Source organism: Rhododendron vialii, chromosome 2a (genome assembly GCF_030253575.1).
Source record: "Rhododendron vialii isolate Sample 1 chromosome 2a, ASM3025357v1".
Lineage (NCBI taxonomy): Eukaryota > Viridiplantae > Streptophyta > Magnoliopsida > Ericales > Ericaceae > Rhododendron > Rhododendron vialii.
The window spans coordinates 21973693-21997447 of record NC_080558.1 but is presented as its reverse complement, the minus strand read 5'-3'; the positions used below and the strand labels follow the sequence as shown (position 1 = coordinate 21997447).

Sequence of the window (23755 nt, the reverse complement as noted above, 5' to 3'; positions counted from 1 at the left end):
AACAAGTAGGAGTATTATTTTTCCCCTCCCTTTGGTGGAGTTCACGTTTTGAATGAAGCATTTTATGTTAGCTTACCATCACCGTGGGGATAAAAAACTTATTCTCTCCAGAAAACATACACTAGTGCTGTATTGCTCGGTTGAGGCTGGTAACATTTGGCCCACCACACAAGGTTTTCAACACGGACCTGAATTTAAAATTTCAATTTTACTACTTAGTCATGAATAACAGGGGCCATGTGCCTCAAATTTCCATGTATTTTTCCATTGCAAATGGCTATCTTATCGTGGAAGTACTTTTCAATTCCACTATGGTATCTTTGATGTCACCTTATAACAGTATAACACAATATTACAGCTACAGAAAATTAGTGTACTAGAGTAGAAGTGAGCATGATATTGAGCATTGAGTACAAGACCACTGTGTAGCATGTGGTTTTTAACACTAGTATATATAAACAGGTATAGTAATAGTTTTCATGTAATTTTGGGTATAAAAGTTGATGAACATGAGACAAGCTCTTAACATCTCTAAGCTCAACTACTCCATCCATAAGCTTCGAACTTCCTTCAAAGTTCAAACACCATCTTCATTCAAATAGAGATGCAAATTTGCGTACTTTTAAGAAAAACATGAATGCTGAGAAAAAAAGTACGATCTGAATACTAATCTACTGGAGAGCCAAGATACCATAATTTGCCTATTTGCATTATTAGCCAACTGCAAATATTAGCATGGACGAGTCACTTGGATAACTAACTCTTCAAAAAAGGAATGCGAATATTGAACAGAAGAGAAAAACACGAAATTTGTGCAAGCTAGGAAAGCCATGCTCAGCTACGCTTCACACCAAGCTTAGCAGCTGGGTAGCAGTCCAAGATTGCTCGGGGTCTAGCTGCACTTTTTCGATCTGCGGTCAAATACATCAAAAGCATCAACTTTTCCCGAAACACTAGTGGAATAATGTGGTCAAATACATCAAAAGTATTATCTCCACAGATACACAGAACATAGGGCAACACACAAAATGCACAACGTGATGTAGGGCAACAATAAATTGTTCCAAATGTTCACCAATTTCATTGAGCTAATAAATGAAATCATGAGCGTCATTACCTAAGTCACATAATGAACTTGCGGGTGCACGAGTGTGAATGTGTATTTAAAAACATCCCAAACTACTAAAATTCGCAAGAACAAAGATTGAGAGCTTGAGCGCAAAGCGAGCAGTGAGAGCACGAGCGAAGGGTCCGATTGAAGGATTAGTGATCCCAGACTAAGGTCATTACTAATATACTGCACTACTATCACTAGATTAACTACCGTCCCAAGTACTTAGCCTTCTTTTTGTTGGTTGTAGTCAGAATTCAATTCATACTTCCAAATAAATCTAAAAAGTTCAAATTCTTTCCTCACCTTTAACATTTTCCCGAAGCATTTGTGCAAATGTTTCAAAACAATAATAATACCATGCTGATCGAAACAACTCATAATGAAATAAAACTCTGATCTCTTTGAAAATGATTACTCCAATACCTTAGCATTTTCGACACAAACGAAATCTTTGTAGCATGCTTCCATCTGCAGATATGGGTTCCACAGTACAGCATCTGTCCAGCTGCATGAACAAGCAGGACACAAAGCAGAAATAGTAAATGCAGAAATGTTGCTTAAACAAAAGAGAACATTGTGTAAGTTTTCCTAATTTACTTGCTATTCTTGATGGATATCTTATCTCCCAAACCGTTATCAAGGAGTAATTCATCAGGCGCTTCAAGGTAAACACAGTCTACGAATCCAGGAAAAGTAACCACATCCCTGAGTTGAGAAAATCAAGAGTTAGAAAGAGAAATATCTCCCACAAGGTTGTTTGCTGCAAAGTTAAAAGTTCAAAAACTCGATACTGAAGATAACTTGTTTAACTTGGCAAGTTTATTGGACAATGCAAATAAGCTAGAATTTATTTCCTCTCACTACTAAAGAGTAGAAAATTACAAACAAAAAAACTACCTACAAGTTAGAAGAGTCGGACACCAAGCAAAAACTAGGGTAAATTACAATGAATTGCTTGACAATTTGGACAAATACATCTGGTCCCGTTAGTTTGATGAAAATTACATCACCTCTGAACAAGTTACAGTGAGAGAAACGGAATTAACAGAGGGGATGCAATTACTTTCTCATACTAAAATTTTATTTGAGGATCTCCAATACAGCTTTATAATAAAAAATGAAAAATGTAATTTAGGCCTAATATGGTTTCAACAACTAAAACTCCATTAATCCAAATCCAATCTACAACAGAAGTTAACTTCCGCTGTAAATGCCTAGTCTTTTAATACCTCTATCAACCAAATTCTTGACAGATAAAGCCTATTATTCGCATTAAAGTGCTATGATTTTGACACAGACCTTTCCTCCTTACCCACCAATGGGTTTTTAGGATCTGGATCTTTGTTCAGTGTTTTGCAACCTCTCAAACCTCTCACTGATGCCCCTGTTACAGCGGCCTGCATGATAGCAGAAAGTCATGCCAATTTAATCCTCTGTAGTTTGTAAGCAGATGAAACTGAATTAAACTGTGCTTACGTTTCAAAATTCACACGTACAAAATCAATGGAGAAGAATCAGATTAGTTGCTGCATTGTATAGTTGCTTCAAACTATCAGCCACTATTATATATATTGTTCAGCTCTAATTTTGACATCTATTCTCCGAATCCCTACCCATTCCTCGTTGATGAACTGTTTCATTAGGAATTGAAAACCTAAATTTTGTTACAAGGTAACTAAATGTCTTATCGTGGAAAGAAATATTCTTACACGGAAGTACGTATGCAGGGCCGTACTAAATGAAAATGGAATTTTATCGGTGTTTGTAATCACGAGTTCTGTTGAAAGGCTCTTCGCATCAAGAATGACCTGCAAACAACTGGAGAAATTAAATGAACATTCCACACTAAAAGGAATACTATGCAAGGATGTCTGCAGCACAACATAGGGCACTCCTGGGTACATGTAACTATACATTTTTCATATTGTTCTTAACATCTTCGCTCATAAACTGTATGCACTTGCCGTTGTTACAGATTGGATGACAAATCATAAGCAGGTCTTCGTGGAATTGTTTCTGTATGTAAGTTAAAGGTAGCTAAACACAGACTGACCTTGTAAATAGCTTGGAAGCTGAAATCCCACATAGAACGACTATAAGGGCCATCCTTTAGCTCTAGAGTAACCACAGGATTTCCTTCCACGTCATCAGAATCAACAACTGACCAATTCATGTTCCTTGCAAATCCATGCTGGAAAAAACAAACATTTTGACAGATCAAAATCACTTGCAAAGAAGACGATATATTCTTGTATGCATCACTATCTGAGGACTAAACGGAAGAGTCCATTGCTCTTAAGAAGATTGTGAATTTTGGTGTCTAAATTGAAGCCCTAAGGGGTAGCAATAGACCCAACATAAGTCTAAACAGTATGTTTCTGGTGAAATGATTCATGCACCTAGTATCACCCACCAAAATTCAGATATCAGGTTTTGAAATATTCACAGTAGCTTGTCTCGAGATCTCATCAGTCCTAAATCAGCCACTGAGCCAGATTATAGAGCCCATCAGACATGATATCAGAATCAATTAATCAAAGCTTCTCTGATTCATTCTGATCAGTCTAATCCCTTCTATTCTACTAGTTTAATAGTTGGTGTATTCCTGCTAATGAGTTTAGCTTCCCCCAGGCTTCTAGTTTCTTTTCGTTTTCAATTGATTGCGTTCTTGTACTGGAGTGTATGATCGTGAGGATACCTGGAATCATTTCATTTCATGAACATTGCTTAAGAAAGCACTATATAAAAATACATTATATATATCTGTCTGTGTCAGTGTTACCCAGAAAGGCTTTTGTCTCTAGACCTTTTACTCAATGGTCGAATGGTTCCGTATACTCTAGATAAAAGACCACTGACTCACAAAAATGAAAACGGAAAGAAATAGAAATACTCTAGTGCATTATCCTGTCAATGATAGTAAGCCATACCTGCTGTATTGGGCCAGGACCAAACTGTGGGAAACAATGTGGAGCACCTCCACTGTCCCAGTAGAGAAAAGAGTCAGTATAGAAAGCAAATGAAAACCCTTTATCTACTAACAAGACTCTAATCTAAATAAATCCTCAATATTATAGAAATGCTCAATATTATAGAAAACAAGAACTCCAGGCCCTAAAAAAGGGTAATAGAGCAATACAGGCTCACAACGTAATGCATATTCAAATTCAGAAGTGGACCAAATTAGGAGAGGTAATAACATCTAAAGCAGCAGAAACAACCTGATAGGTTTCTGCCCATTGAATACAGCATCTGGCCGAACAAAAAGCAGATCCTTGTCGGCAACTTTCCAAGAGGTGACACAACCTCCAAATAAATAGAGTTCGGCCTCACTGCCAAAAAAAGTGGGGATAGGATTATGTCTTGCATTTAGAAAGACAGCATTACATGGGTTTTCAAATCTTTCAATACCGTTGTCAATTGTTTCTATTATAATTGACTGCAAGAACTAGCACGTGTGTTAGCAATCCCTGGTGCATTGACACATAAGAGTAGAGTTGAACCTCACTGGATGGAAGCCCTATCCCTTGCTTGATATATAGTAATCATGTAAAGATGGATTACAGATGGGATTCCAAGAAAAAGTTAGCCTCGGCAGTCTTGAGGATGCAAGTTGGTCTCAAGGGTTTTCCAGCTTAATAAGTACGTTGCAATTGCGGATCAAAAAAAAAAAAAAGTACGTTGCAATTATGGCAATTGGATTTAGCTTAGGGAAAAAAAAAGCTTTCCCGTCCCCCAATGCACCAATTTGAGTTGGAAAATAGATTGCTCTTAACATGCATGGTGTTGAAGTACCAATAGACACTCCTTATGTAGCATGGACACGAACAAGTGAATTTTAAAAAAATGGGGACAGTGGCACAGACACGAGGGACACCACAAAATTTATAGATATAAACAAATCTGTATTAAAAAAGTTTCATACTTGCACTGTGAAACGTAAACACTAACCATAAACCAACAAAAGTCTTTAAGTCCAACACTTACCATAAACCACTGATGTCGCACTATTAATACACACGTACCGATGCAGCAGTGATGCTTCATGCTTGTACGTAATTCGCTACAAATTTAAATACAGACTACACGTGCACAGAGAGAGAGAGAGAGAGAGAGAGAGAGAGAGAGAGAGAGAGAGAGAGAGAGAGAGAGAGAGAGAGATGGAATGAGAGCTGGAGGGCCTTTATCCCAAGAGAGAACAGAGTCGCGAGATATAGAGAGCTTCAGCAAATTGACTTTTATCTTCTGAATCGAGAGACAGATAGACCTGAAGTGCACAATCAACCAAGGGCTTCGATGTGTTTTTTTTTCTTTTTGGGGATCGACAGAGTGATTCAATCAATTGGGGTATGTTTTTATAGATTTAATTAAACCTTTAAATCAAATGTTTGAAGTAATAATATATTGTCCCCAAAAAAATTAAAAGAATTACACATGCAATCCCGTCCCGCTTCAAAAAGATCAATTAAATTTACTGGACACGCCATGTTTTTCGGTGCATCCCCAATGTGTCTGACACAGGTACGGCAATCTCCGAGGAGTGTCGATGCCTCATAGGAGGCTCCATTGATGTCTCTTTTTCCTTACACGACTGAAGACTTTGAATCAAGACTTCGTAATAATAGGACCAAGGTCATCACTAGCCAGACGCTTATGTGGTTGTGCGTGTACACACATACACAAAGAGAGGGCTAGAGGGAAAATTTGGGAGGTTACAGTACAACTGTCAGCATATGGCCAAAAGGTTTGTTGACTTAACAATGATGCAGGCTTGCTCCCACCCCAACCCTGCCCAAAAAGAACAAGAAGAAATAGAGAAACCTATTCAATGAAGAAAAGACATTTCGCAGCTACAGTCTAGAATTTGCGCGTCAGTTAGGAGGATTTGAACTTTCTCAGCCCCTTTCTACAATAACACATCCTAATCAGGTAATCGGGCTGTCTGAAGATTATGAAGTTAAGTGATTTCTATAAAAATTTCCTAGGGAATGTTCTCTTACATACACAAAAAAGACTTTTCCTCACCCTTCTTAAATGGAAAACCATCAATCTCGTCTAACCAAAGCATAACCGCTCAATCAAGTGATTCCTAGGTTCATTTACAATTACATGCGTATGTCCAGTCAATCTTGGGCAAAGCGTACCAACACCAGAGAAATCAAAATTACAAAACCATTCCCACAAACTTGAGTACACAAAAAACAAACATAACACATACGCACAAAAAGGCCTGATGAATACCATAAACATGATATATGCCAACTTCAAGCTCGAGTTTTATTTCTCAGGACCATGAAAAACAACGAGGCATGCATGATCCTGCATAGCCGTGGCACAGTTGAGTGCAATCAGAGTGAGACAGTAGGCACACCTGCCAAAATTAACATCTAGAAACATGAAATATGTAGCTAGGGGCACTAATTTCTCGTTAAGGCTCCACTAATTTCCTAAGTTCGTGAATGTTAGAGGAAGTATGCTAAAGGACTTGCAATTGTAAAGACACATCATTCAAATGCAAATCTAATATGACCACGGTCAAAGAATTACAACAACAACAACAACAGAACCCATGTAGTCCCCAATCATTAGGGGTATGGGCGGGGAAGATTGGAGACAGATCTAACCTTTGGCAATATACACAGTTGCTGCTCTCAAAATACCACTAAAACAGTGACCCCCCATACCTGTTTTGCTGCGGAACCATGCCCCCAAATCAAAGCCAAATCGCATAAGAGAGGGCATGCCTAGAGACCCAATTCAATTTCTGTGCACATTACCATGCTTCCTTCATTGATAGTCCAGAGCATCGGTATGCACAATTAACGAAAAGAAAATTGAAAGTGCTGGAGATGCATAAGTAACTGAAACCAAGCCATGCTGAAGCAAGGGGAAATCTAAAAGCAAAAAAACATGTGGATCTATAACCGCCATGGCGCCATCCTAGTTATTACCAAATTACTTCCAATTGTTTTCCACTGAAACCACCAATCCATCTATTTATGCTCAAGTTGTTTAAATAACTTTTCCATGGGTAAATAAAACCTCATGCACACTTTTATGAGCTTGTTGTGTTTAGTACACATTCTATCAAACAAGCATTCATATGATTGGTTGGCTGCTAGAGCTGATATTCTTCATTGGGCTCACAAGAAAGGTGAGGATACGGTGATTTGAAAAGCGATTCCCCTGTTTTGGTACTAAGGAAGTAAGAAAAATAAAACTTCCCTCATTGGTGGTAAGGGCATGCGCTAATTCCTTGAGGTCATAGACGTAGGTTATCAATTCCCGTATTTCTGATATTTGTGGCTTGCTTGCTACTCTCATCGTAAATCAAATGCAGCAACACATGAGTTAGCACCGCGGGCTTTTAGGAAGGAGTTCTCGGGAATTTTGATCCAGATCATCTTCCTAATCATACTTCCAGAATGGTTTCAGAAGATATCAGAATGCTTTTAACGCCTGTATAGTCTTGTTTATTTGTTTTCCTCTTTTAGCCCGTTGTTTTTCTTTTTGTTGTTTGTTATTTTGTCGATCAAATAAAATACCCACATAGTACAAGACTAGTCAGCCTCCCAATAACAAGCGTGTATGCTAGTACACCTAGGTAGCAATCCTATTCTAGAGATTTTAGTAGTAAAATAATGAGAATTACAATCTCAATCCTTATTAGCTCTGAACAAAATATCTTCTCTAGTTCAATTTTTATGGACTTGTCGCTCAACAACAGCTGAAAAGGTAAAGTTGACAAATAACTGGCCCTGTTTCAATTGAATAAAAAGGCTGTTTAAACTGCCATCCGTAAAGCATCTTGAGAACCAGGTTTGGGTGGACGACTATGGTCCATAGAAATGAAAAATACAAGAGGAATATAGACTTGTGTGCATTCTTAACCAAACAAACATCATCCTATTTCAACGGAATGCCTTTGAAAAAACGAAAGAGACAATGCCAAGTAATACAAAGACAGGAGTATTACAGTAATTGGTGATGTAAATACCAGCTTATAAATAATTGTTACACACAGCAGGTCAGCAGCAGATATATCTTGTAACTCTCTTCATTCCAATTACATTATGGAATTGGTGTGAGCCGGGGATGTACTCAACTACACAGTTGGGATACAAAGTAAAAATCTCTGCGTCTTGCGTTCTTGTTTTCTATTCTTGATTACTCTTTGCGCACATGTGTTTGTTGGTTTGGCCGATTTCTTAGCAATTAGAACAAGAAGAATGATTTCCTAAACTGACTACACCTAATAGATACTCCCTCCATCCCAAAATATTTGTCCGCTCCGCAAGACGAGGACTTAAAAATAATGCATTTCTTTCAAGAAAAAATTCAAACTTTTTCCATAAATTAAAAGAACTAATCGATATCTAGTGAATTATTGAAAAAAATTTAAAATTTTCTTGCAAAAATTGTATTAGTTTTACATTTTTGTTTGCGGACCGAACAAACATTTTGGGATGGAGGGAGTAACTATTTAAAGTAGCATTCCCAAAAAAGAATAACAGGATCCCTTCTTCGTTCTAACAATGTATGGTTTCACATACAGACACAGAAACACCTAATGTGTCTACCTTCCGTGAGGAGACGAGAGCACGACCTTGGGCAAATTCCCTTGCCCTTCTGTGACTCGCACTCCGACACCAGAAATCTCCTTCTTCAAGCTTGCAGAAGTCATAACCGAGTGAAGTCTGCTTAAAAACAAAAACAAAACGCGATACAACAGGTGCTAATAGTAAAAGAATCAAAGAGCAGATAGAAAAAGAGAGGAGTGAGAGGAGTGAGAGAAGCAACTACTCACCGATTGGGTCGCCGAAGGTGTGAAGGGGAGGAGTTGTTGATGGTAGGGAGTGACCAACTCATCGATACTGTCGCCATTTATTTATGATGAGGAGGAGGAGGAGAAGATGATTTCAATTGGTCTTCCGAAGGTCTAGGCTGGTCTGCAACAAGCAGAGCCCCACAATTACAACTAACTCGATTTTAATTTCTTTTTTTCTTTTTTTTTTTGGTATAAGTTTGTGTTAGAGCCAATTTTCACGCACCTCAATTATTTTGGGGACCAACTCACACCGCTCACTTGCATGGTAGCCAAAGCCCCACCGGCCACTCGATTTTCTATCATCCCTCATTGCGGTTCTGGACTTCCACAGGTTAGTTGTTATTCTCCTCTGTACCAAATTGCTTGCCCCTTGCACATTTATGAGAAGTTAAATACCGTATTAGGGGAAGAAGCTATAAATATTAAGGGAACAACTTTTCTACATTGGCTTTGTACTCTAGATTTTTAAAACAATGATAACTAGTACTTTTTAGGAATAATTTTGGAAAACTAAAAACTTTTTAGTTTGAATTTTTTAAAGGGACTAAGATCGGACTAAGATTTTGAGACATTCAAAAAAGGAAAGAAGAACATGCTTTTTGGGATGGAAGGAGTACAAAGTTATGGTACTAGTACATTTTTACTATTCACATCTCTAAATTCTAATTAATTTATATATTCACAGCTCTAATGAATTTATTTATTTATATTTTTAATTTAAGTATATTTTATAGGTCATATTGATCTTTTTGATGACTATCATACATGTTTATTAAAGTATCTTCGATTCTTACTCAAATTCGACTAAATGCTTCATTTGGTAAGAATCAAATTCGACTAAATGCTTCATTTGGTTGAAGTGGTTTTTTCTTACATCTATTGCATTTGCTGGTGTAATGTCGTAGCTTCTGTTGCAATTTCTGAAAAGACTGCTACCTCGATGCTTCCAGTTGCGTTTATGAATTAGGAAGATTTTATTTAGTAGTGTGTGTTAATTGTGTAGGGATGGTGTGGTTTCTGTTTTGAATTACAAATTGCATGAAGGTAGGGGAGAAGGTTTTTTACTTTGTCAGAGCTGGTACTTTTTTGGCACAGTAGTTGCACCAAAAGCCTCCATTTCCGTATGCATTTGTTGCTCTCTTGCAGATTGAGCAAGCCAGGTAGTAAAAGATTTGTGCGAAATCGGTGACCTTTGTTATGCCTTGGACATTTAGGTACTGTGTCTGCATAGAAAGAGTATGAAAGCAAGGTTAAGGGTAGCTGATTAGCATCCAAGATTGTATAATCTTGGGGCTTAAATCCTCTAGTTTGTAACTTTTATGCATTTAAGTAGTTTTTTTTATCCCATAATGCACATAAGATATTTTTGTGTGTGTTTCAGGAAAAACGTGCTAATAAGACGGATTTGAACGCCAAGAGACGTTCCGAGATGTAACCAAGTGTTCAAGTGCCCGGTAGTATACATTTCATTATCACCGGATCCTAACGGCATCATAAGGAGCCTCGTAGGACGTTCGGTGGTAAAGATGGCGAGGAGCATGCCAAAGTGTTTCAAGCGAGGCATGTGCATGGAGGATGGCCATTGAGGGTATCCAAGAGACCAAGGCCACATGGCACACCTCCGCCAAGTTCCGTTGATCAAGTAATGAAGCATCAAAAGGCCGACGGGTCACCACAAGCCATGATGGGCCAAGCTATACATGTTTTTGCAGTTTTCACACAGAGGTATCGGTACCTCAAAAATATGGTACCGGTACCATGTTGCTGATACAGAAGACAGGTTGATAGGTATCGATACTTCAAAAATATGGTACCGGTACCAATGCCCTTCGACCAGCTTTTTGTGTTGAATGTTTCAACCTTCCATATATGGACAATTTCTACTTCTAGTATGTTTTTGGAATATTTTGAGGGCCTTTTGGTCTATTGTAGGACTGATTTGTAAGGCTTATAAATAGCCTTTATTGCCAATTATGGCCATTATGTAATCTTTCCAACTTTAAGTCTTTTAAATTCCTAGAGCTCCTTTGGTAAGTTTCAAGCTTTATTTCACTTGTTTCCTTCAAGAACACTAGCAAGCAATTAAGTTACGTTAATTTCTTGTGTACTAAAGTTGTTCGTGTGGTTTTGGATCTTCTATAAAATCTAGTTTATTTTCATTTTCATCGGTGAATCATGTTTTCTATGCTTAACTCTTTTTCTAGTCTTTTTGCTATGAGTGAGTAGTATATAGGTTAAATCATGGGGTGAGGTTTAGTCTATGATTTAGTAGTTCAAATGATTTCTCTTAATCTTTAGCTTAATTTCAATGTTTTTGAATGAATTAAACCCATGATTTCTAGTATTGATCATGGGGATTGGTAGCTTCTTTGACCATGAAGTTTATTGCCTTATGCTACGTGCTTGATAATCCTATGCGTGTGAATGATCCTTTTTCGTCTCTCACCTGCGTTGAATGAGTTCAATTTGAATCAAAGCTTTAAGTTTAGTTATAAGTAGTCTTCAGCTTTTAATTCTTTTAGGGGAATCCGGACGGTTTCTTTCCACTCTTGAGTTAGATGAAGAAACCGTTTGATGGCTAAGTTGTGGGTAAATCAATCCTTTTGACTCAATCATCTCTAATCTAGTTTAATTCCAAGTTTAAATTTCGTCATTCAAATCAAATACCAAAGTTGGCCGCTTGAACGCCACAACTCTTCACGCTACATCTAAGCCGAATCCGCTCAAGAAGATTTCTCTGTGGGAACGATTCTGGCCTTACCGTTTATTATGCTTTCAACGACCTAGCCCTACGCTTGGGGTGTGAACCTTTCTAAGAGGTTAGGTTGCGACGAAGCAGTAGCTGATTAGTAGAGTAATAGTATATGCATACTATAATAGCACAGTTAGTAAGTATTTCATGCAAAATGAAGTTTAGTAATGCAAGATGAAAGTTTGGAACTAAATAAATGGTGAGGTCATTTGGAAATTGTCTAAAATTGTAAGTAGGCATTTCTATTTCTCATTTTCTAAACAGAATTTCAGATTGAAATGGATCAAGTTTGTTAAAATAGACATCATCTTATATACATATTATCTCAGTAATTTGATAAAATATTTTGGTCTATAGAAGGCCTAGAAATTATGAACTGTCTAAACAAAACAAGTAGCATATGCAAAACCTTTCAGTATGGATCAATGGAATAGCTAAGTTATGCATTTTGATAGTTTGCTAATGCACTAAAACATGTGCCTAAGGTGGCTCTCGGTGTAAAAGAGATCAACACCGAAAATGTAGCAGATAAGTGTAGTCCAGTTAAACATGCATAGTATAAAGAGATGCTACATGCATGGAGTGATATTGAGTTCCATGGATCTTTAACTGGTGAATGCATCTTGGCTCTAAGTGGCAGTCAGGGTACTATTATATCAGTGAGTGCCTGCTGTTGATTCTTGTATAGAGCCGTAACTAAAATGTAATCCATGGTGACGATGAGTTTGTTATAATGGATGATGTAACTTGATTGGGAAAATTTGAAAATATCTGCAGAATTGAGGAGGGCATGTGGAAGATATGAGCTACTTTCCGAGGCCAATGACACCAACCAGAGCAGAAAATATGACCAATACCTAAAATAGTGCCTAAATTACCATGACATGAATTATACGTGCTCACAAAGTTTCTTGCAAACATATATGATAGGAAGATTTCATTCAAGATCATCAACTGGGGAAAAAATTACTATCACAATTGTAGCAAAAGATGATACCACATGGCTATTGTGTACGGCAAGGAATACTTCTGTTCTTATAGTTATGTTTTCTTGCGGGGAATACTTGCCAACTGGAAAAAACTACTTCAACAACTATAGCAAACGATTACACCACATGGCCTTTGTGTCTGGTGGGTAATGTTTCTGCTTTTGTTGTCATGTGTTCTATGGGAAATACTTGTTTTGTTGTTGTTATGTTTCTCTTTTTATTCCTTAAATGGGTAATTGGAGTCTCATTGGACCCATGGTTTTGTTCTAAAGGTTATCTCCGACTAATAAAAGGGGATTACTAATACCTCGTACGCCATCAGAAGTGACTGTAGAAGTCTGACATATTTAAGGAAATAGCAAATCACAAAATAAACTAGAATTCAGCATGTCAGCAATGAAGGAGCGAGATTGACTAAAAATCAATAAGTTATGAAGAAGATTGATGTGACAGGGCAATTAGGGACTATACCGGATCTATCTTTCATATGGCTAGGGATATCAATAAGCTTCCATCCCAGAACACACATGTTTTAACCAACTTTATTACATCTAAAAATGCGAAGTATGAGATTAGAAAGGTAAATAAGTTAAAAACTTGGAGGATTGTTGCTTATAAGCTGTGATACCTCATTAGAAGATTTTAACAAAAAGAATGATACTTAAGTTTCTCTGATCCATTCTTTCTCACAGCCTCTTGCTCGTAATGTTTTTTGGCATGCAAAATACTCATCTTTTATGCATCTGTCCCAGTACCCTATAACTGTTGCTAACGTTATGTCATCTAAAAATGAATACTATATACCTTTAGAAAGTAAAAGAAGTTAAATTTTCGGATTATACTAGAGAATCAAGGTTGTTAGAACCAGTAAAGGCAAAATAAGAGAGCAAAGTGATGGATTAGCAAGGGAGGAAATTGAGAAGTCTTTTATAGCAATGTCACTGAATGCACAGCACAGGAAAAGCAATTCTTGGTGCAAAGCATGTTACTACTATGTAGTTTTTTGGTTTAAGACATACAGTTTGAAAACAATTTGTAAATAAATGGTTATGTAGCAGAGTTAGGAAGTGGGAAAGTGGAGTTTTTTCCTATGGAGAAACCAAAGCAGATTTGCATGAATTAGATGAGGATCTTAAGATTTGAGAGAGAATCCTTTCTTCACTTGTATGTGAAGCTTGAGTAATGGTAAAGTTTAGGGTCTGTAGGTAGAAAGTAGAGGCTTAAGTCATGGAGTTAGAAGGGGGTAATACTCTAGAACTACAGCTAGAAAGTGGATATTTCAAATCTAAGTGGCAGAGCAAAAGGTGATAAAAGGTAGGATTTTGTATTATGAAAAAATGCAGACATATTTTCTTTTTGATTATATCTATGTATATGCTTTTCCTTTTAAAGAAGAACGTGATGGGAAATTTTAGTGCATGTGGTACCTTCTCTACTGACATGGGTAGGTTGGCAAGTTTGGTGATATCATCTTCTGAATGTTCATCTACTTTTGGCATGGGAAGCTGTGGTACTGGTGCTATTGGTAGTTCTCTGATCTTTGTTGCGTTGGCTGCGCACCTGCAACAGTTATAAGTAAATTAGAGAATATACATTTGCAAGTGTTTGAACTGAGATAATAATCATGGGTTAGTATTTTTATTTTGTAGGTAATCTAGTAATTAATTACCATAACTGCAGTGCAGTTACTTCTGGTAGTGGGTGTGGGTCGAAGATGAAACTTGATGTGTTTCGCGTGGCAAGCATTAGACATGTATTGAGATAGTTATGTGAGTTTTCATGGAAGAACTGTGATATAAATGTTATGAGTAAGTATTACGTTACCGTAGTATGTTGATGTTTTCAATCGAAGTCCAATTGCCACTGGGAAATTTCCTGGTAAAGTTGCCATTACTGGTGCTTCATATTAAGTAAATTGGTCCCACAGTGATATAATTGAGGGTTGGAAGCTGGTGACATTTGATAATAATGTGGTGAGTATTGTTATTTGTCATATAAGTAGCAGTCATTATTAGTGCTTTTATGTATGGTATACCTTTGATCGATTACTCGAACATCGACAACATATGAGTCATTTATATATTTTCGTGGTCCAACTTCCAGAATTGTAAACAGGACATCTACAATATGACAAAGATGTTAATTATTTTTTTCACCTGTATGAAAATTAGTCAGTATAGAGAGTTGTTACCTAGTTTTGGATCACGGCCTTTGACTTGGTGGAGAGCAGCGATTGGAGTAAAGCTGTATTTCTTGTCCTTTGTGTCAGTCCATCAATCTAGATTTCTTCAACTGGTGTGCGTGCGTTGATGGCCAATTGGTTCTTATTTTTCAGAAAGCAAAACATTTGTGGAGTTTCGCTAACTGCAGCATTTGTTATGAAATATGTATGATAGAGCTTTAGCATTTGTTGCAAAATTATGATGTTGTGTCCAAAGATTGTTGCTTGTATCTTGTTTCCTTGTTGAATGGTGGAGTTTTTTGTGTTGTAAATCCATGGAGTATTCATGTTGGCATATATATGAGGAATGATTATTGAACTATTACAAATAGTACCTCTTTGTCTTGCAACATGATCCTTTGATACAATGAAGTGCTAGTACTTGACATTCTTGGGATGTTTTTTTCAACAACCATGGCCTGCACTATGTAGTGTTTGCTTTTGATGATGATATCTTTCAATGGTATGACGTTCGGAGCCATCCAGACCTGTGAAACTAAGATCCATACAAGTAGATAGAGGAAATAAGGAGATTATAAATGAATAGCATTAGAATTAAGCATGAGCGAACAATATACATGGCTAACTAATTAACAAAGATGAATGCATGCATAGATAAATGAATGCTATGGCATATACCTTTTTGTTTCTTGCATTATTTATGTACCTATGCTTTTTATTGCAATTTGTACTCTTTTAGTTATAAACAATTAGCTTCTTCTAGCAACTCTTTGTATACAATATTCTTAGTGTGGTAGTATGGTAATAGATCATTTTTTGAGTGCTAGAGATGTACTCGTATTTTAGCTGTTGTTGTTGCTCGAGATAAATCGACATAGAGCTGACCATGAGCAAAAACAAGCTCAGGTAAATATACACCAACGGTATTTAACGTTTGACCTTGAGCCTTATTTATGGTCATGGCGAAACATGTTCTCACAGGGAATTGGAGACGTGTGAACTGCACCAGATAATGTTGGGGGTCATTTAGCTGTAAAGGGATTCTTGGTATAAAAATTGTAGAACCTTTTCTTTCGCCTACTATTATCTAAGCAGTGATCAAATGGCTCTTGAATTCTTTACATATTAATCTTGTGCCATTGCATTGATGTTTCTTTGTAGCATAATTGGGCAATTCTTTTTCAAACCCAAATGATCGCATGGCATTCCTGGAGGTGTTATGGAATTCAAGAAGTCGATGTAGAGTCCTTGTTCAGTAGGATCACTTGTTTCATCAAAACTTAAGTATGTTTACTCTTCGCCTGGGAATCTTGCAATCATTGCTTCATTGATTTCATCAATGACTAGGTTTTTGGGTGTGAGAATGGCATAAAAGGATGTTCTCCAAAACCACAAGGGGAAAACAAATTGGATTAGCTGATCTAAAGGTGGTGTTCTTGTGGTTAGTTGTAGGATCAAGGATGATGGTAATTTGATTTCTCCAACCTCATTTTCCTTTTCCTGATCATTCCCAACTCGAAGAATGTATGCACCGAATGCTAGATCAGTCTTTGCACGCATATTTTCCTTCAATTTGAATTTGATGAGTGATTGCCATATGTATGATCTGACTAAACTTGCATTGATGCATTGAATCTTTGTTCTTTTAGGTATGATAGGTAATACTTGTCTGAAATCACCTCCTAGAACCACGACTTTTCCTCCAAATAATGTATCATTTTCTGTAAGATCGTGTAGGAGGGAATCCAAGGCTTCGATTGATTCCTTTTTTGCCATTGATGCTTTATCATAAATGATAAGAGCGGCTTTTTTCATAAGAGTAGCTAGGCCTGATTGCTTTGAAATTCCACAGCAGAGTTTGCCGTCACCATCTATTGGGATTTTCAAGCGAGAATGAGATGTTCTTCCATCGGGTAAAATCTATGCTGCAACTCCAGAGCTTACTGTTGCCAATGTAATTAGCTACTGCGAATGAACTTTTGCAAGTAAAGCTCGGTAAAAGAATGTTTTGCCACTACCTTCAGGTCCGTCAATGAAGAAGCTCTTGGGTCTTTGATTTAGAACAACATTTAGAATTTCATTGTAGGCAGTGGTTTGTTCTGCATTTAATAAACTTGGGCTTCTTAGATCATCTTCTGATATAGGAAAATTCATTTCATCTTGTACTTCTTTTGGCATTGGTTTTCTTATTGAATCAGAAGTAAGAAGATCCAATAACTGGAAATTGTGTAGATTCTTGCCCATAGATTCCAACTTTGCATTTCATGCTCAGAGTAGAACTTGTCGTGCACCATCATTGTTCAACTTTTGTATGGAGACATAGTCTTCTGTCATATCATCTTCAAATTTGAAGAATAATTCCAATGGAGCACAATAAACAAGAATAGTGTAGAATAATTGTCTCAGTGACAGTGGCATTCGATATAAGCATGCTTCTTGCATACATTTTTCACTGCTATTGTCATCTTGTAGTAAGCCATGGCTAATATTTTGCCATCGGCCAATCAATTTGCTACTGTGGTTTTTTGGCCCAATTCCCATGTTTGCTACCTCGGTAGCTATGGTGGGGCTCCTTTTTTACCTCGACACCGACACAGCCATGTTGCACTGGCACCGCTCACCGGAGAAGCAATCGGTGACCCTTTGAGTGTCTCAAAAGGAAGAGTTCTATGGTTAACAAGAATAACACTCTGATAATGACATTCAATATCATGGGGCAATAACATCAAATGTGTTTTCTTGTTAGGTCTCGTTTCACAATGGTTCTTATTTTTTAAGTATTTATTTTTTACTTTACGAGACAAGTCATTCTCTCACGATACATCACATTTAATTCAAAAAATAAGTATTTTAGTTAATGGAACACATCCTAAACTTTATGCAATGTTGCACGATTTTCCTTTAGGTTAACCTTCGAGCTTTGATACTCAGATTTTAAGTAAGATAATACCGACAAAAGGTTTTGGAATGGCCTCACTTCGTTTTATACTGTTCGATAACATATCCTTTAACATCTTGTGTATTTTTATGCAGCATGATGGGTTGTATTATCTTTTGGACACGATTGGCGCACATGTAGGCATGACGTTTGTTTTCATAAAAAGGGAAAATAGTGTATATATCTGATTACAAATATCGTAAGTGCAATATGGTCATTGAAATGGCTTGAAAATATGTTTTCAGACCGTTTAGCAAAAGGGTCAGAAGCCTAATTTTTTGCTTAGAAGCAACTGCGTTTACATAATTACAATACTAGTTTTTTTTTTTTTTGTCACACAGTATAGTTAGCGGGGATGAGTTAGGTTAGCACAAGGAGAGTTCAGCAACTTTTCATAGCTCCAAATCCCTAACCGCCCTAAGGGGGCTCGAACCTCCGCATTCTGTAAGGAGGGGAGGGGAGGGGAGGTTACCAACTGCATTAGGAAGTGGAACCTGACAGTTGACTAGGTTAGATAGTTCTATCTAGCAAATTCTATAGTCCTATCAATTCTAAGTCATTTATCACATCGTTGCCTTACAAAATAAAATTTATCATATCAATGGGTAATGGGTATGTCATAATTTGAATGGAAGCACGACATTTTAAATGTAGGCAACAGATCCCCTCCGATGCCTATTGGAGCTATCTCACAACTATAGGCTCCACTGGGAACTCTAACCACTAATAAGAGCATCTCCAACAACCTAACCATTTTTAAGCCATTTTGGCTAGAAATTAAAAGTGTGTTAGGTAGCCACTAAATATGTAGTCTACCCAACAGCCTCTCTACACCCCTAGGCATTTAGAATAAAGTAAGGGCATCAAAGTAAACCACCTCTCCCTTGTCGTTATCACAGAAATCTTGAAACTCACCCATCAGAAACACAAAAATTCACCGACCGGAAACCACCTTTTAGAATAAGAAGAAAGAGAGTTGAACGGCAACTCTTGAAACCCACTGAGAGGAACCACATCTCTCTCTCTCTCTCTCTCTCTCTCTCTCTCTCTCAAATTGAAAAACCCACAAATCAAACCTCTGATGAAACCATAGATCGAAAACCATAGAACTGAAAAACCCACAAATCAAAACTTACAAATCAAACCCCCTGAAAACCCCACAAAAATCAAACCTTCGACGATGACGAGGTAGGGCTATTCACGGTCGAAGCCGTTATCCGGCGATGACGCTGCAACGAAGAAAGTGGTACTGCTGACTGACGATGACGTTGCAGCAGGAATCAAAGCAAGCAAGCTCAAAAAGCTCGCCTCACCTAGTGAGGGACTGGAGCCGAGGTTAAACTGGCGGCCTCTCAAGAGAAGCTGCTGAGTCTGTGTTTTTCCCCCTTTTATTGTCATTTTGTCAAATATTGTGTTTTGGCAAGGCCGGTGGAGATGCTCGGGAGTTTCTACATTTAGAATAAATTACTGTATTAGACTATTCGATACACAGTTACAAAAGAGTTCGGAGCCTCGGATTAAAACATAAACTACTTACTTGTAACTATTTATAGGGTATAGAAACAACTTCCAAATCAAAATATATTCAGAAATATTATTGTGATCAAACCCAAATGTGGGTGTAGGTTATGATTAGCCCTTCTACTGTGTGGCCATGTGGGCCCCACACATGACAAGTCAGTCTGTGATTTGGGCCTTTCTACTGTGTAGCTGTCTCACACCTTACTTTTTTGGCTTTTCGTCATAACATTTTACTTTTTTTTAACTACTCTCGCCGATTCAAGTGATTAATTCAAAAAATAAAATCTGAATTTTCCAAAGATTCAAAAAAAAAAAAAACAAATAAAAATACTAAAACAGAAAGTATCAAAAAATAGAGTGAACTCGCCACCCTAAGTTGCTCCGTAAGCCTGCTTGACAAACTCCCATTGTACATTGGGCCAAAAGAAGTCGGCTTGAGATTTGAATTGAAATGGCCCACAGCCCACTGTATTGGTCTTGTCCAAATTTATTGTCTTTGGGCGCTGATGAGCTAAACTTTTTTGAGTTTTGAGTGCTCTGTGCCTCTCCCGAAATGATTCTTCCCACTCATTCTCCCCTTAATCAGGTGTCTGGGACAACTTACGCATAATTTCATTAATCTTAGGGGACCAATCCACAGCCCTTTGCTGGGGTATCAATTAAAATCAGAACATACATTTGTATGGACTGATTCCAAAAGATCTGATAGTACCAAAGAGGTTTACGATCCTACCTCCTTGTAACCTTCCCAGTTTGTACATCTTTTTTTATCTCTCTCCCTCTCTCTAAACAAGAAGTTCTGAAATATTTTTTTATCAGTCTCTTATTAACAGGTTGTAAAACTGAAATGGGCCAAGAGGACACATTTTCGGGCCTCAAAACTCTTGGGCACGATCTCCAATAAATTTTCTCTATCAATTTCTCTTCACTTATTACTCTTAAGAGAATCTCCAACCCATCCTTTAAAACACAAAAATAGAGAATGGATGTGACATATTGAAGAGAGATTTTATAATTTATTCTCTCTCTTTTCACTTTATGAGATAATATTGAAGGAACCCATGGTACCTTTTAGATATTTGGTCTCCAAATTTACTTTTGGGTCTCCAAAAATAGAGACCCTACTCCCATTTTGGAGACCAAATCTCTAAAAAGTACCATGGGTCCCTCTAAGATTCTCTCATAAAATGTAAAAAGAGTAAATAAATTACAAAATCTCTCATTAATATGTCACATCCATTCTCTAATTTTGTGTTTTAAAGCTTGGTTGGAGAGCATCTCCAATCCATGAGTCTCTATAACTCCATTTTAGAGACTCAAAATACTATTTTTAAATCAAAAAGTAAATTTAGAGCTTATTACTTTTCATGCATACTTCAACCACAAATCTCCATTTCCTTCTCTATATTCAAAAAACTTATAATTTCTTCAATTTCTCTCCAAAACCTACCAACATTCTTTCAAAATTCGAATTCCTATTTTTTGAAATTCTCACCAAATATATCTAATATTGGTGTCAAATTTATGACATTTTCATTATCTTTTCAATAGTATAAACTTTATAGAAATAAGATACATAATTTGAAAGTTATCCTATGTTGGAAGTGAAAAGTACAAATGGAGATGAGTCTCTATATTTAGAGCTCTAAAATAGAGCTTGATTGGAATTTGTTTGATCTCTATATCTCCCAAAATATAGAGACATAGAGCTTGGTAGGAGATACTCTAAGAACCTCTCTCGAAATTCAAACCAAACAGGAATTAATTCTGACAAAAAAAATATAAAGGAGAGGACAATAAAAAGTTCAGAGGAATTGGATAATAAATAGTGTAGACTTGAGAGTTGCACTCACTATTTGCAGGCCTAACCTTATTTAAATGGTTTTTTTTGTCTTTATTCAAAAAAAAAATGCATTTATTAGTTTTTTGTGAATTTTTTGTGGCATATTGATTCTTTATGACGAAAGAATCCAAAAAAATAAAAAAAATTACTATCGAAATCTTCTCTTTTTTTTTTTGAATAAAGACAAAAATAAGCCAATAAGACAAATTTTTCGTCTTTTTATTCAAAAAAAAAATTGGGTTTCCTTTCGTCATGATAAAGCAATAATCCAAAAAAAAATTTGAATAAGAACAAAAAAAACAAGTCATTTGGCTTACTAGGCTAAATAACCCCCAAGCAGTAAATTACCAAAATCACCCTCAAGGTTTCTAGAAATTATAAATTGCCCTTTACGTGTGGGAAATTACAAAATATCCCTGTCGTATAACAAATTACTGCCCAATCGTGATGTAGCTGCTAGAAAATTCGATGAAATTTGTCTCACATCATCAATTTCTAATTACAATAGACCAAATTGTCTTGTTGTAACTTGTGAAAGGCTACTTTCACACATCTGCAGCATTTACAAGCTATAAAAGGACATTTGTAGTCTATTATAAAATTAGGATTTGATGTCAGATAGATTTAGTCAAAACTTCTAACGGCTAAGGGCAGCAAATGAATCGATCCATTCGTGAATTATTTCTTTATTTTTCATCTTTATTTCAAAATTTATCTCACTTTGAGTCCAATAATTATGTACTTTAATGTCAACTTTAATTATTTCTCTAGTTTTATATTCAAAAATTGGTTTCGAAGGATCCTTTATTTTCTTTCCTCATACTCCAAATATGGAGGATGAAGATCAATTCTCCAAAATGGAGGCAAATATATAGGATGAGTTGGAGTGCACAATTCCTTCATTCCAAAATGGAGAAATGGAGAAAGATTTAGAGTCATGGAGTATGCATTGGAGATGCTCCAAGACAAAGCTCTATATCTCTATATTTTGGGAGATATAGAGATTAAACAAACTCCAACCAAGCTGATCTCATTTTGGATCTCTAAATATAGAGACTCAACACCAAAATAGAGACTCATCTCCATTTGTACTTTTCACTTCTAACATGGGATAACTTTCAAATTATATATCTTATTTCTATAAAGTTTATACTATTGAAAAGATAATGAAAATATCATTAATTTGACACTTATATTAGATATATTTGGTGAGAATTTCAAAAAATAAGAGTTCGAATTTTGAAAGAATGTTGGTAGGTTTTGGAGGAAAATTGAAGAAATTATATGAGTTTTTTGAATATAGAAATGGAAATGGAGATTTGTGGTTGGAATATGCATGAATAGTAATAAGCTCTAAATTTAATTTTTGATTTAAAAATAGTATATTGAGTCTCTAAAATAGAGTTATTAGAGACTCATGGATTGGAAATGCTCTAAGTCTAAGGGGGTGTTTTCACTAACTAAAAACGCAAAAAATTTAACGCATTTTATCATATCATTTTCATTAAAAAAAATTCAGCATTTTATCATCTTATTTCTACTAAAAAAAATTGTCAACAAAACTTTTTTTACTATAGTAAGTTTATTCACAAACTTATTAATAATTTATTTACTATCGAAAATAACTTGACATTTTTTAATAACTTATTTACTATTAGAAACACCGAATAACTTTTTAACCATAAATAAATTTACAAATTTTTCATTACCGGAGCAAGTTGTTCTCTGAGAAAGGTGCAAAAATTTCTCAGAGAAGAGTGCACGCCCGTTGAAGCAAAATGGCAAAAAAAGTTTCCGTAGTGGGGGTGGTGCCTATGAGACGTGCCAGGTGTGGACAGAGCCAGGCCATTAGGCTACGTTAGCCTGGTCCACGAAACACTGGAAAGGACACCTTTCATAATCTTGGTTTCACCCTACGCGCAGTCGATCCGACGGCTCACGTTGCTCAGAACAGCGAGGGGCACGATTACCAAAGATTTCCAATTTAAGTCACAGTAGTCAAGTGTACTTCCAGCCGGGCTTCCATGGCCATTACAAGAAGGAAATTGTAACAGCCTTTTATCTGTCCATTTTACTAGTTGAGTTTTGTTCACTTTCCAATTAAGATGATGAACATATCTTCTTTTTTATTAGTTGAAATGGTGTGAATTCTATAATAAAATAATATTATGCTTACCAAAAGTGTATTGCATGGTAAGTACTACCTCCGTTCCAATTTAATTGTCACTTTTGGGAGTTTGTACCACTTTTCAATTGATTATATATTGTAATTTATAATATTTTCAGTGATTTTGAAAATATTGTATTATAGAACAAATCGAGATCTATCAAACAAGATCCATATTTGATATAAAATTCATTACCAATTTAAAGATATAACTAATTTTTTTTATCCAGTTAGAATATAACTGAGACAAGTAAATTGGGACAGATGGAGTATGATATCACTTTGTGATAAAATTCATACCATTTTAATCAATTAAAATGAGGATAATGTTCACCTTTTTTTTTACAGAGAGTAAACAAAATTGCACTCCCAATTTACCAATGGCTAGTAGTAAAATACTGCCATGGGCAGTAGTTTTGTT

At 36.4% G+C, this 23755-nt stretch overlaps 3 protein-coding genes and 1 non-coding gene across 4 annotated transcripts; all 4 read right to left on the bottom strand.

The window, feature by feature from the left end:
- Positions 1–688: 688 nt before the first annotated feature.
- Positions 689–9111, bottom strand: LOC131315972 (putative glucose-6-phosphate 1-epimerase). Its single transcript, XM_058345233.1, has 10 exons — positions 8922–9111; positions 8695–8811; positions 4336–4446; positions 4045–4096; positions 3168–3305; positions 2824–2922; positions 2414–2511; positions 1712–1819; positions 1538–1619; positions 689–911 (listed from the first exon to the last, which is right to left on the bottom strand). The coding sequence occupies exons 1-10, from the start codon at positions 8996–8998 to the stop codon at positions 846–848; spliced, it is 948 nt and encodes a 315-aa protein (XP_058201216.1). The 5' UTR covers positions 8999–9111; the 3' UTR covers positions 689–845.
- On the bottom strand, positions 6800–6907 carry LOC131318225 (small nucleolar RNA snoR100). Its single transcript, XR_009197560.1, has one exon. It is a non-coding gene; the product is annotated as a small nucleolar RNA snoR100 (small nucleolar RNA).
- A 798-nt stretch (positions 9112–9909) lies between the features above and the next one.
- Positions 9910–14480, bottom strand: LOC131315971 (uncharacterized). The gene is made up of 3 exons (XM_058345232.1): positions 14353–14480; positions 14111–14243; positions 9910–10165 (listed from the first exon to the last, which is right to left on the bottom strand). The coding sequence occupies exons 1-3, from the start codon at positions 14427–14429 to the stop codon at positions 10004–10006; spliced, it is 372 nt and encodes a 123-aa protein (XP_058201215.1). The 5' UTR covers positions 14430–14480; the 3' UTR covers positions 9910–10003.
- A 1675-nt stretch (positions 14481–16155) lies between these two features.
- Positions 16156–17109, bottom strand: LOC131317310 (uncharacterized). Its single transcript, XM_058346868.1, has 2 exons — positions 16884–17109; positions 16156–16736 (listed from the first exon to the last, which is right to left on the bottom strand). Exons 1-2 carry the CDS (start codon positions 17107–17109, stop codon positions 16156–16158), a joined length of 807 nt encoding a protein of 268 aa, XP_058202851.1.
- Between the last annotated feature and the right edge of the window lie 6646 nt (positions 17110–23755).